The sequence below is a fragment of the Dromaius novaehollandiae genome, chromosome 3 (genome assembly GCF_036370855.1).
Source record: "Dromaius novaehollandiae isolate bDroNov1 chromosome 3, bDroNov1.hap1, whole genome shotgun sequence".
In the NCBI taxonomy this organism is placed as follows: domain Eukaryota; kingdom Metazoa; phylum Chordata; class Aves; order Casuariiformes; family Dromaiidae; genus Dromaius; species Dromaius novaehollandiae.
This window is the reverse complement of record NC_088100.1, coordinates 24,643,550-24,656,593: the sequence shown is the minus strand read 5'-3', so window position 1 is coordinate 24,656,593 and position 13,044 is coordinate 24,643,550. Positions and strand designations below refer to the sequence as shown.

Here is a 13,044-nt window from a genome sequence, read left to right as displayed (position 1 = left end):
TAATTAGTTTTAAATAGATTGTAATTAATCAACACTTTCTTCTTTAAAAATTTTGCCTCAAGCAACCATAAAGTGCTAGGCTGTCTGCCAGGAGTGCTGCCACATCAGGCATCTTGGAACTTGTTGAGTATCTATTAGAAGAGCTTTTTTGTCATCAATGCTTTGATCTGATTAGGATTTGACAATTAACAGCAGCTGAAGATTAGCACTATAAGGCCTTATATACAGCTCTGAAGGGTTTTCATTTTGCATTACTGCTCTCTTCTGTCATAGCATTATTAATGTATACTGCATTCTGAAGTATATAAGTAACACCTTTTCCCATAAGCAGTTGAACGGTAAGACCAGCCACATCTCAGAAGACTCTCAGAGTAATCAAATCTGAAAAATGGGATAAGGTTTTAATACGAAACATGAACAGGATTGAGAGAATGCTTAATAGATAAGGACCAGAAGATTTCTCCAGGTAGAGTAGGCAGCAAAGTAGAAAAGGAAGGAAATGAGAAAACTACAGAAAATGAGGGAAACACAGGTGGTGACTAATGTTTGAAATAAAAGTACACGTCATAACCGCTATGATGGAATCAAGAGCTTCTTGATAATGTTCCGTGATAATTTAAGAGATGCCAGTGGAAGGACTGAAGGACTCTGGCAGGAGAAAATTAGTAACGCACAAGGAGAGCTGTAAAACAGTTTTCAGTTTACTTGCTAACAAGAAAGAACTAGCTAGATCACTCAAAGAGTGGAAGGAATATCAACAGTTTAAAGATTATTTCAGCTCATTGCTGCAGTTATCACACAGATTCAAAGACTCAGAAATGGCAAATTCTGTCTAATATTCATGCTAATTATTCTACTCATAGCAGGAAACTGCTGTGAAAACAAGAATGTAGCAAAAACATTAAACATACTTCTAATCAAAATAGATAATCTTAATTTCAGTTGAGAATCTCCTGATACTTACATATTTGATGATATGCAACAGAGGTTAGTTTCATACTGCAGTGCCAGAATAGATATATGTGATGTCTAGTACATGCATTTCTTCAGAATATTAGCTTTCTCTTTATTTTGAGCAAAAGTTTAATAAAATACTAAGCTGTTTCAGTAATAATTTTATGTGAACAACCATTTTAACTGATCATCAAGATGGACTATCAATATAAGTCCATTCACTGAAAAATCTTTCATTTCTTATTTTTCTATTTTTAGTAATCCCATTTCACTAAACCAAATAATGAATTCACTCCATCACAGGTGAATTCAATGAGTTATTTTAATTTAAATGACAAATTTCAAATTAATGACGAATGGAATGAAGAAATATCAACACAGAACTACTTAACACAAAAAGGAGTGCTGATATTTACTTACTAGTTTTCTTCAGTGTTAAAAATATAAACAACAGCCAGAACTTGAAGTCAGTGCAGATTTTGAATACTAAGATAACATTCTTGAGCACCATTCTAAATCTAATATTTCAACTGGAGAAAAATACAGATTAGAGTATTCCATTACAGTCCAATTATATAGTTTATGAATTTTGGCAGAAGGCAAAGGTGGGAGAAGACATTTTTTGTTTATGTAAAAAAAAAACAAAGGCAGAACTGACAGTTTCCTGTGCTATACATGCTAACACCTAGGGCAAAACAAATGGTTATCAGAAAGAATGTCAATTGCTTTTTTCAATTGCATGTCATTCAATCTAATCAGTTAGTGTTCTTGGTATCCTTATTTGAATAAAGAGAGGAAAGCTTTCATCAAATCATAGTTCTTATACCTTAAAATATCTATGATAAAAGCAAGTTAATTAATAGAAGAACTGTGGTATATCTTAATAGTGGATTTTGCAGTTGCAGTGTAGAGAGAGCAGAACAGAATCTCTCTTATGAAATCATCTCATCTATCTGGAAAAAATGAGTATCACTTCAGCACCACCAGTGTTTCTTCAGGCCTGAAACAGAAACAGCATCTCCAAATTAAGAACAGTTTGGGAATGATTGCGTGGAGTTTTATGTAATTATGTTTAATGAGTAATATGCAGTGTTTTTGATCTTTCTTTGCAGTCTGCATTTTATTGTTTTTGACACTGAGGTTGCTCATGACATCTTGAAGGTATGGGATGGGCCTGTTGAGAGCAGCATATTGCTGAAAGAATGGAGTGGCTCAGCCCTTCCAGAGGATATTCACAGCACTTTCAACTCGTTGACGTTGCAATTTGACAGTGACTTCTTTATCAGCAAATCAGGCTTTTCCATTCAGTTCTCAAGTATGTAAATCCTTTTTCATCTCAAATACAATTACTTTTTATTCTAGTATGCATGAATTACTTGTTTCCCATCTTACAATTTCCTCAGTCTTTACAAAAAGAGATTATATTATTGTAATTATTATATGTATTTATGCAAAATAGGTACTATTAGGGTGATTTGTTTGGATTTGCTTTGTATTTTTAATTTTTCTTAGTCTTTGATTTTTACAGCAACCCCATGCCCAGCATTATTTTATTAATACTTATGTACAAACCCAAATGGGTTTGTACATGCACAAATTTTCTTCTGAACTGAATCTTTTCCATGTTCTTACCAGTACTATCTAATAATATCTTAATTCCTTTGTGTTTATATTTTGTATTTATTTTTCTTTTTTAATCACTACACATGTTGCATACTGAATCATTTTTATGATTTCAGCAACTGTGTGTGTACACAGTTAAACTGAGGAAAAAAGAATAGAATGTATCTGATCATTTTGAAATACTTTAAAAGATTTACTGCTAAATTAATCAAAGAATTTCAAGTTTCATCTTCAAGTCTAAAGAAAAAGCATGTCTATACACAGAATAATGGGATCAATATTGTAAAACTGAATATATGGAGTTTTTCTGTGATATTATGACTGAAGTGTTAAAGACTGCAGGTGAGACTGCAGGGAGACTGCATCACTGTCTTTGATTCAGTCATTGCATCTTTATATATTTAGATGCAATTTATGTAAGGGTATATCTACTCAGGAAAGTAGGAAAATGAAGGTGAATTAATAAAACGTGTGAACATAAGTGTCTTATTTCAAACCTTCCCTGGAGGTGCTGTCATTCTCAAATAAATGGCACTAATAAGCTTCCAGTTCTATTATTTCTGAATGAGGACATCTACTCACTACTACTGAATGAGGAAACCAGGGGGAACTGTCCTGTTCTCTAAATAATACATTTGAATTTTACCTGTTTGCTTCATTTAGTTTAATTTTTCTGAATGTTGTGACCCAAAGCACAGACTGTGCTGAGATACCTATTTAAAGTATGTAAAATGAATTAAGGAATAAGAGCAGAATAAATGTTTCTGGAATTTCTGACCTGTGTGCTATATAATATGCTGCTTTTCAAGCTGTTTGAAAATGTCAGATTTTACGTATGTGGTAATGAAGAGTTTTTTTACACTGTTAGAGTTAGCAAACACATTTTATGATATGTTGTGTAAAGCAGGCTTATCAGTAAATCCATAAATTATGGAAGGAAGAAAATATATAAACTGTTAGACTTGTCAAAATAGGTATTGGTGTATATTCTTTGACCTTTGGTGATACCTATAGTGAATAGGAGACAAATAAATGCCATTAGAGTGAAGAACTGATTTTGTCATCTTACTGTAATATCTGATGGATCTGTTCAGTGATCGTGCTGGCAACTGCAGTGTATGTCTAACTGCAATTAATTGGAATTAGTGGTAAGGAACTGAGTGTCTCCCAAGTTAAGGGAAAACTATATAAGAGTTCAGTTCACTCTGCTTGGCAGGTGGAATGTTGTAATGTTTTATTTTTTAGTTGTAAAAAAAATATATGATTTAAGGAATATGTTAAACAAAATGTTAAATTTTTTCACCTGAAAACAAGAGCTTGGTTTATTTAATGTCCTTAAGGCGATGGGCAGACCACTGTTGCCCTGATCCAGTAAAGCATTTGAATCCATTGAACTATGGATATATGAGTATCTTTGCATACTTTGCATTCATCATATGTTCAAACTGTATGTCAGTTTAGGGCAAAACTGCACAAAATATTGAAAATTAACTCCTTAAGTAGTTTCTCTAATTGATTCAATAAAAGAGTGGCAATCCCAGAAAATGTAAATGATTTATTACAAGTTCTGTTAGGATAACTGCTCAAGTTCTGAATCTTTGTGTCACTTGAAAGATTTTCAGGTGATGCATTTATTAAGGAATACATTTTATTTAAAATGAGTTACAAAGCAAAAAGTAAACTGCAGATGCAGAGTTACACAGAACTGTATAATTTTCAAGGCTCTGGAACTCTGACACGGGCACCTTCTGCGTTGGATAATGTAATTGGGATGAATGTCTATGTGAATGAACATCTACTGACAGATCACATGGAGGGTATACATCTGAAAGTATCAGGTCACATGAACAGCTTAAAATCAAAGCACTAAAGTGCTAGCTTTCAGTTGGAGGATTTGTTTCACTGTGCTGCAAAGGTGCTGATCACTTGAATCCTCTACATGGGGTCCTGGAATGCCCTTATTACAGCTACCGAAAGGAGAGGTGCTGTGAAAGCATAGTATGAGGAGAGAGGCAAAATGATGAATGACATACTCAGCTCGTGAGACTTGATAGATCAGAAAATATCATCTCTGAATTACTTAATTTATTGTATATATAGGCAGAGATGTTTTTAATGGAAAAAAATATAAAAGACTGAAGCTCACAAATTGTTTAGACAATATTAAAAGTCCGTTTTCTTGCACACTCAGCTCAGCATGTAGAACACAAGGACACAAACTGACTAGAGTGATTATGTTAATTGTAGTCAGCCTAATGCTTTTCATTAAAACTTAATTACCGTTTAATCATGCATAAAAGGACAAAAATGGAGTTCATTGTACAAAATTGACCTTTACTCTGGGGGTTAAGTACATTTAAACTATGTATAACAAGCCAGGGATGTCAACCAACTCTTTCTTGTCAAGATATAGAATGTGAGCACAGGGAAGGTCTAGACAAATTTGATACCTGGCTTCTTTTTTCCCAAGATAACCCAGTTACTGGCAGCAAAATTTTCCTACCTAAGTTAAGCATTTAAAAATGAGGTATCTAACCTCGCTTAATTAATGTCCTGAATGTCTAAGGTAAATGGGATCAATTTCCTCCTGAAAATGCATTTTTCTTTTTGTCAGTTATAGGTCTAGTTATTCTAACATGGACTAAATTTCAAACTTCTAGACAGCTAAGAGCAGGTGAAATGAATCCTACTCTAAGGTCGTGATTTGGTTTCCTTTTCATAGATTTTTAGTTCCATTTGAGATGTCCTAGGATATTCTGCTCAGTCTCCATCTACCACTCCAGAAGGGTACAGGCCCTTGGGTCATACCTGCTAGTCCTGTGTGGGTATTTTGGATACTGTAGGGCATCTTAAATGAGTCTAGCCTTCTGTGTTGAAGCACATCAATTTGCCCTATGTGTTTAATCTTCAGCTAGTCTGGACTTCTGAAAGCACTTGGATCCCATGCTAGTAGATGGTTCATTGCTTTTTATTAACCTGTTCATCCTGAAGCTTATTTTATTGAGAACTTGTTTATATCTAACTATGCAATTTGTTTATTTCATATTTAACAAAACCAGTAGATGTGGCAGATGAAAGGAACAGCATTGTCAGAGACTTTCTAGGCAGATTATCATTTGTACAGACTCAGTTAGCCTCATTTTAACAATACTCACCAATAGTTCTACCGTAACAGTCTAGCCTTTTTTCTTTGAACTAAATTCTTAACTGTTATAATGTGAGAGAGCTGCACCTTTTTCTTAAATGAAATGATGCATTTATAGTTCCTCAGCTGGTTTCATAGATGTTGCCCTTCAAGATCACAATGCATCAAAGGTTTGTTTTCGCACATCTCATAATGAAAAACCGATTTATACATTTTTGGAAATGTCTGGCTCTTCTGGAATCAGACCCATCTGTGACAGTTTTCTACGCTGACCTCTGATTCTATGGAATTGTTAATTTCTATCTGTCATAGCCTTCTTTAAGCATACAGTTCAATTAGCAATATTCCTATTTCTGCCTTCATGTGAACTGGAATGTATCTTTTTTGGTAATGCAGAATAATTAGCAAAAAAGTTAGTAAAACAGCAGAGAGATTTTTCTCATTTTTTTTTTGTAATATTTCTATCTTATTAGAACAACTTCAGCCACTCATTTGATTAAATGGAAAATATTAAACAGAACATATGAAATGATGGCAGTTCTGTACTTGGTTTAGCTTGTCTGTCTTTGTCTTTTTTTGTTTCTGGTGCTTCCTTGTTCTCCCCAAATTTGCTCTTGGGCATAAATGAAGAGATAAGAAATGAATAGTAAAGATTCCTGAGAAATACTTATCTTAACACAAGTCATCAATTATAATAAAATAAACAAACAGCTCATCCCAGTCAGTTAATTAGAATAATTACTTGGAGATTATTGTCTCTGATGTTGACATTTTTGTGATATCTTCCTTATTCTGACAAGAACTTAGACATGAGTGGCTCTGTATTTATGGCATTGGGCTTACTCTGACAAATCTGTTTAAGCATGATATCTGTTTATGTCCAGTTTCTGAATTCCATTTGATTGTGTGTCTGTATACAGAAATTCTTATGGTAACTGTGCCATAGATCTTGAACTACTAGGGTAGTTTATCTTGGAAATATTTCTTTTATTGCTCTGATATCTTTTAATTAATTGCTTAATAGTTTGAGCTATTACTTTTAAGTACTATCAGCATTTCCATGATGGAATCTTCATTTCCAGGAATTGCATTTCCATTGCAATTGTTTAAGTGTGAGCCATGATGAAATTACCAAGAAAGAAGGGTTAGCACAAAAATACTTTTGAAAGAAAGTTACACGTGCATAATCACATATATGCTTTACTAATTAACTAAATCGTGAGTTCAAAGAAAATAAAATGCGTTAAGACATTGCTTGCTAAAAGAAATAAACAGCTGGGCAGCAGAATTTAAGATTACATTTTAACGTCTGTAACCTATCATATTTCATAGTTCGGTTTCTTCTCTTTCTCTGATGCTAGTAATATTGCATTACATGCTCAAAATAACACAATGTCATTAACATGGAAAATGATTCCTACCAAAAACATCTGTGCTATGGCTAAGTGCCTGAGCAGGATATCACCAGCCTCATAGAAGGTAGAAGTTGTTCATTTGGTTTCTGTGGAACTAAGCAGAAATTCAGCTTGTAGGTTACTTTGATAGTTATCGCGTTAAAGTTATAGCAAAACTTTATTTTCTAGGGATGAGAGGAGGAAAAAAAAATCCCTTTTGTGGGTATCAGCATCTTCATTACCACAACAATGTTCTTTTTCCAAGAGGGATAATTTATTTCCAGTAAGAGGTTCAGGGCTATATATTTTGATCTCACATAGATCTTTATCTCTGTACTTCCAGGAAGCACATAAATCTAAAGAGGAAGAGAGTGTTTCAGGAACATCTATATTAGGCTTTTCTTCTTTGGGTTAGCAGGGATGTCCCCTGCTCGGTGCTGGGCTATTGTGAAGCCCATTATGAAGCACTTCACTCTCCATTACTCTGCTGCAGAAGCTTGACTGCCTCCCCCTGGGCCTGAGAGTTAGTTGCAATAGCGATAAGTATAGGCAGTCCAAAGTACCTTGTGGATCTTTTCTGTTTCACTGATTGCAGTAGAGTTTTTTGAAACACTTTTTTGAAACAGATTTTAAAGCCTATTTTTAAATAAAAGCAAGCACTATAAAACTAGCAAGGAGAAAGAACAGACTACAAGTGGTTTATCTTACTTGAATGATGTTTATTGTATATACTTTTGGCACTTATTTCCACAGCTGTCCTGCAAAGAATAAATGTAAAAATTGCCCTTCCCATCTTGTAGAAACTGGTACAAAGAAGTGTAAGTCTACAAGATCTGATAATCCAAGGTTAAGCCTGGGAAGCCATCTAAAACCTAGGCCCATGTTAATACTGCTGGATTTTGGTGCCACTCATGTTAAAATAAAATATGGCAAATATATATTTCATTTAAAATATAAATAAAATGTAACTTTCAAATAGCATAGTCAGATTCTTTCTGTTACTTTATCCTCTGTTTAATTCTCTTAATGCCACGTAAGAAGACTGAAGGTCACTGTTTTGTACCATATTAGCTCCTTAAAAGCAGCTTTTGAGAATCCCTCATTCATGCTGCCAATTTTAAAGGAAACCCAACAATCAATTCAGATTTATTATGCAACAATCTAGAGTCCTCTGCAGAGATCAGTGTGCAATGAGACTCACTCTTCATATGGTTCAGTAAACTTGGAATGCTAAATTGCATGTACAGTCAATTCAGGTGCTTCACACTGTGACTCAGAGTCCTTGATGCAGTATAGTGCCCAGGGCCTCCAGGTCTGTAATCCAGCCTTGTGCTGGTGCAAGAGCTGGGCTGAAGCATAATGGTAAGGTTTCAAGCAGTGCTGCGTTCTGCTTCTGCAACATGTTGGCTGCAGAAGTTTCTCTGTTTCATGGAGACCAAGCAGAGTATAAAATGTCTTAAAAGTTACATCTCCTGAAGAGGAGGGAGACATGTCGAAGGAAGAAGCATAGAAATCATCTCAAATTTATTCATGTAAGCTTTTGTGCTTCCAGCTTAATGAAACAGACTGATTTAGGGTGTTTTTTTTTTCTTTTACATTATTAGATAATGCAAGCCTTATTTGAACATATGCTTAATATTAATTTGCACAGTTGTTAGTCTGTACATTTACATATATGATGTAAGATATTTGCCAGAGAGCAAATGCTGTATTTTTTCACCTGTTATGAAACTATTTGCTAGTCTGAAGTCACTGCAAATCCTATATGCAATGTCTGAGCTTGATATACTAAAGTCCTCTCAAACCTGTTACGCAAGCAGTTGTGTCTAAACAGGAGAAACTTGTGCATTGCTGCAATTTACAAGCCTAATTCCTGGAAATCCTTTATTATTTTTATAAATATGTAGAAAAAGTAGATAGAAGTGCAGCAAACGCAGCAAATGGCTTACATGGTTGTTTACCATAGGCATAGTGAAAACAATATCCACGAAGATGATGATATCTTTCTTGAGCTATAATAGAGTACAGGCTAAACAAACTGACAAAAATGAAGTGTTCTTGAGGTGAAAGATAGATCAGGCACAACTCTAATATATTACTCACAAGGTTACAGACACACAAATCTACACTCGGTCATGTTCTCAGAAGCAGTCTCCCACTGATTTTCAGTGAAGCTTTAAATCAAGTCTGAAAATGTAATTTGGGTACCAAATCCAAATTAAGATCTAAAATAAGATTCTGTAAAATTCACATTAACTCACAATAGAGAACCCTAACAGTGGATGCCGACATATGAAAACTCACTAGGCATCTCTATTTTTTCCCACTGCTCATTCTTCTGACACCTCTAGTTCACAAGCATGGCCAGCTGAGCAGTTGAGAGACGAGAAGAGGGGAAATCTGTACCGAGTGGTACTTTATAATTTGCTGAATATCTTATAATTTACTTCCTAGAATACATGTGCAAGAACTGGGAGATAGGGAGTTCTTTTCCAACCTAATGGGATCCCAGTCCCTTCTCCCTGCTGTGCCATCTTAGGCATCTAATTCTTCTCAGCCATTTCTAAAAAGTTTAACTTGGGAATTTGATTTTGACTTAGCAGCCGTGAGCCTAAAACGTAGTCATTGCTTTGCATGGTTTACAGCATATATGTCTTTAAATGTGTTAAGCTTCAAGTTTCTGAATTTCTGAAGTTTTTTGAAAATTGTATGTGGCAATATCACATCAGAGCATGAACACGTGTCTGTTCCTATAACTGTGTAAGATAGATATTAAATTCCTCACCATGTATCAGTATATTGATTTAGAAGGAAAGAACCTGTTTACGAAATGAGATGGATGACAGAACTGGCAATTTTTAATGTCTGGATTATATATCAATGCATATAACATCTATACCCTTTAGACTTTTGCGCAATACCAAATAAAGTAATAGTAGACTTCTAATTTTCATGAAGTTACAGAACGTCTTGGGAAATGTAAGCAGTAAAACGACTTGGAAAGGAGACAAGATGAGCAGTTGACAGCCTGTCTAAATGTTCACTTTACTAGATGACACATTGCTGCTTAAATGTCTGGTGTTTTGTTTAATTAGGAGCAAGTGTATTTGGCATGATAAAAAGGTTGTTAGTCTCAAAGACATAAGCTATCTTCCAAGGGTGCAAGAACAAAAATATGAAGAACATTTTGTGGTTATTAAATAGCTATGGTTGTTTTTAAAATTTAGAACTTTCTATATAGGAAATGTAGACTAACAGTGAAATGAATTTTAAAGGGCATCAGTCCTATGTGACTGGTGCATACTTGCCTCAGTCAAAAATCCAAGTAAATGTTGTTTGCTGAGATTTATAATGCATACAACCCTTTAAGGACAAAATGAAAGTATTATTCAAAGATTTGTTAAAAAAGGATGCTAATTAATGACAGAGGTGGGTTTATGCTCATATACTTTAAAAAATTGTCTTTAACAGACATGAGCTGTAGTGATCTATTTTTAAGAACGATTATTGTCTGTCAAATAGGAAACAGTTTCTCTGAGGTCATGACCATGCTTTCCTTGCCCTGTGGCTAAGTATATATTTAGTACACTGCGCTGATATGAATGTCAGGTAAATTTTCAGAACAGTGCCTGGGGAGTGCTTACACAGTACTCATTAGCAGTGACAGGCATTACTTGAATTCTTGGACTGATGTTTATAAATTCTGGAGAAAAAAGTCTACTGCTGACAAACTGCCGTTCTTTTACTTAATATAGAAGTGGGAAACATCTCAGGGTATGAGAAATATTATTTTGGAATGGAAAAAAGGTCACAAAATTATAAATAATAAAATGGAAAACCAAACTCCTGCATTTATAGTGTTTCAGTTATCATAAGCCATATATTCTGATAAAGAGATGTTTTACACTTCCTGTGCTTTGTTCAAATGGCCATCTCTTTGCTGGAGTATACATAATACCATTTTAGTATACCATTTTAGCAGGCTTCTCCTTTTCCTTTCTTTTTTGTTTCTCTTTTTACTCATCACTTTTTCAACCTTTCCCTCTCCTGCAAATTCTTATATATGCTTGATGTATTATCAATTCTCAGCAAGTCCTCTGGGTGGTAGTTTGGGGAGAACCTAATGTTTGCTATCCTGAATTTTCAATTCTTGTTAAAATAAGGGAGGAGGGGGAGGTCCTAAACTGCCATATTTAAATTTAGATTTAACTTAAATATTGTACTTTTTCACAGCATTCAAACATAAATCTTTATAGCTTCTGTTCTGAAGAACTTCCAGTTTAATTTCTGGACAACTTCCCATCACTTTTCCTACATTCAGCAACACATCTTTCCCAGTTCTTCCAAATACCCAGAGCTCGATGAAGTAAGAATTTTAGCAAAACGTGAAGTTAGATCTGGTTAGATGAAGTAAGAACAACAGTTATGTGATTTCTTAATTTATCTGACCCTGTTGTGGTACAAAATCTAATTCCTGGAAAAGTACAAAATTCTCATGAAAATAATATCAGATGGCAGGACATACACCAGAACAGTGTCCTTTGTTTACACTTCTCTCATTCCTCTTATCCTCTGTCACTTACTATTTTTTGATCCATCAACAGTTTCAGTTATTACCAAATTCCTTCTATAGCAGAGTTACCCTTTCATCAAAACTTTAGGTGCATATTCTATATCTCTTTTGGAGAGTCACATATTCTTTTTCATTTTCTTTTTCACTTGTTTTAGAAGTCTTTTTTTTGGTTCTTGTTTTCATGTTATTTCTAATATTAAAGATTCTCAATTATTTCTCATTTCTTCCTTCATAATCTCTTCCTCCAGCTTTTCCTGCACAGGCAGTTGGCAATGACTGTCACAGGGGACCAAACCCCACCAAAAATATGACGAGGTTTCAGCAAAGTGCCCATGAGCCATTTTTCTTTTGTGTGTTTGTGTGCATAGTGGAAACAAAGCCTCAAGTCTAATTTCAGTTATCTATTACTTCAGTGTAATAGCCATAGAATTTTTTTCTGTACTGGCTCTGTGTGTGTGTCTGTGTTTGCTTAAAGCAGTGTTAGACATGAGAAAAGCCCCAGTGAATAAGAAATGACATTTGATATTACATAATGAAGTTTGAAAGAGATCGGGCCCTTCTATTGGTAATAACAGAAAATGACAAGCAAACAAAAAGGAACATTTTTTTATACTCCTGGTCTTTTTTTGGCCTGTAATTTGTGATGCTATCCTAAAACCCAAGTGCTGGGTGTGCTGCATATTGCTCAAAATACCAAAAGACGTAGTCACTGCTTTCCCAGAGTGTTTGAGAATGCACAGCCAAAGGATAAGATAGATGATAACATTAGCTTATCAATCAAAGAAGTGGTAAAAAACAGTTTTAACATGGACATATATGTTTTTAATAAATTGTATGTTATCTCTGAATGCTCCTCATTGGTCTGATCATGTCTTAATGACATCAGAGCAAAATTATACCTTGAAGAGCCATCAGCTGTAGAGTTGAGATGCTTTTGAATCAGTTTAAGAAAGGTGTCTGATTAATGAGCATGGAAGAAAGTATACATAGAAGCTTACTGGGGAAAAAAAAGAGAATAAGTTAATATTGAAGTTTGAGATTTTTGAAGGATTATCCCTCATGGGAGATGAGCAGATGGGTGTTGTGGGAAGATTTTAAAAATATCTTTAGTCTGGGTTCAAGAAGTTTAAACTTGGTAGAAAGAAGACAGAGAAATGGTAGAGGGACTTACTTGTAGATGCACACTAATATCATCAGTGGTGACAGTGTTTGGGTTAGCGGTTTTGGTTTTTTACTTTTGCTCATGAAGTGCGATATGTTCCTTTAAAAGGACATGGTTGGGGGAGCAGCTTGGCGTGGTGGGTAGCAGAGTGCAGTTCAGTGATTCAGGGAGGGGAGCCTCCAAAGACTGCAAG

At 34.8% G+C, this 13,044-nt stretch overlaps 1 protein-coding gene across 1 annotated transcript in view; it reads left to right on the top strand.

Moving 5' to 3' along the window:
• The window catches only part of CSMD1 (CUB and Sushi multiple domains 1), a 1,240,345-nt gene that overhangs the window by 992,041 nt on the left and 235,260 nt on the right, over nt 1-13,044 (top strand). Inside the window, exon 26 of the mRNA XM_026097018.2 lies at nt 2,067-2,269. Within this exon, the coding sequence (XP_025952803.2) occupies nt 2,067-2,269 (203 nt within the window). The remainder of the gene's footprint in view (nt 1-2,066; nt 2,270-13,044) is intronic.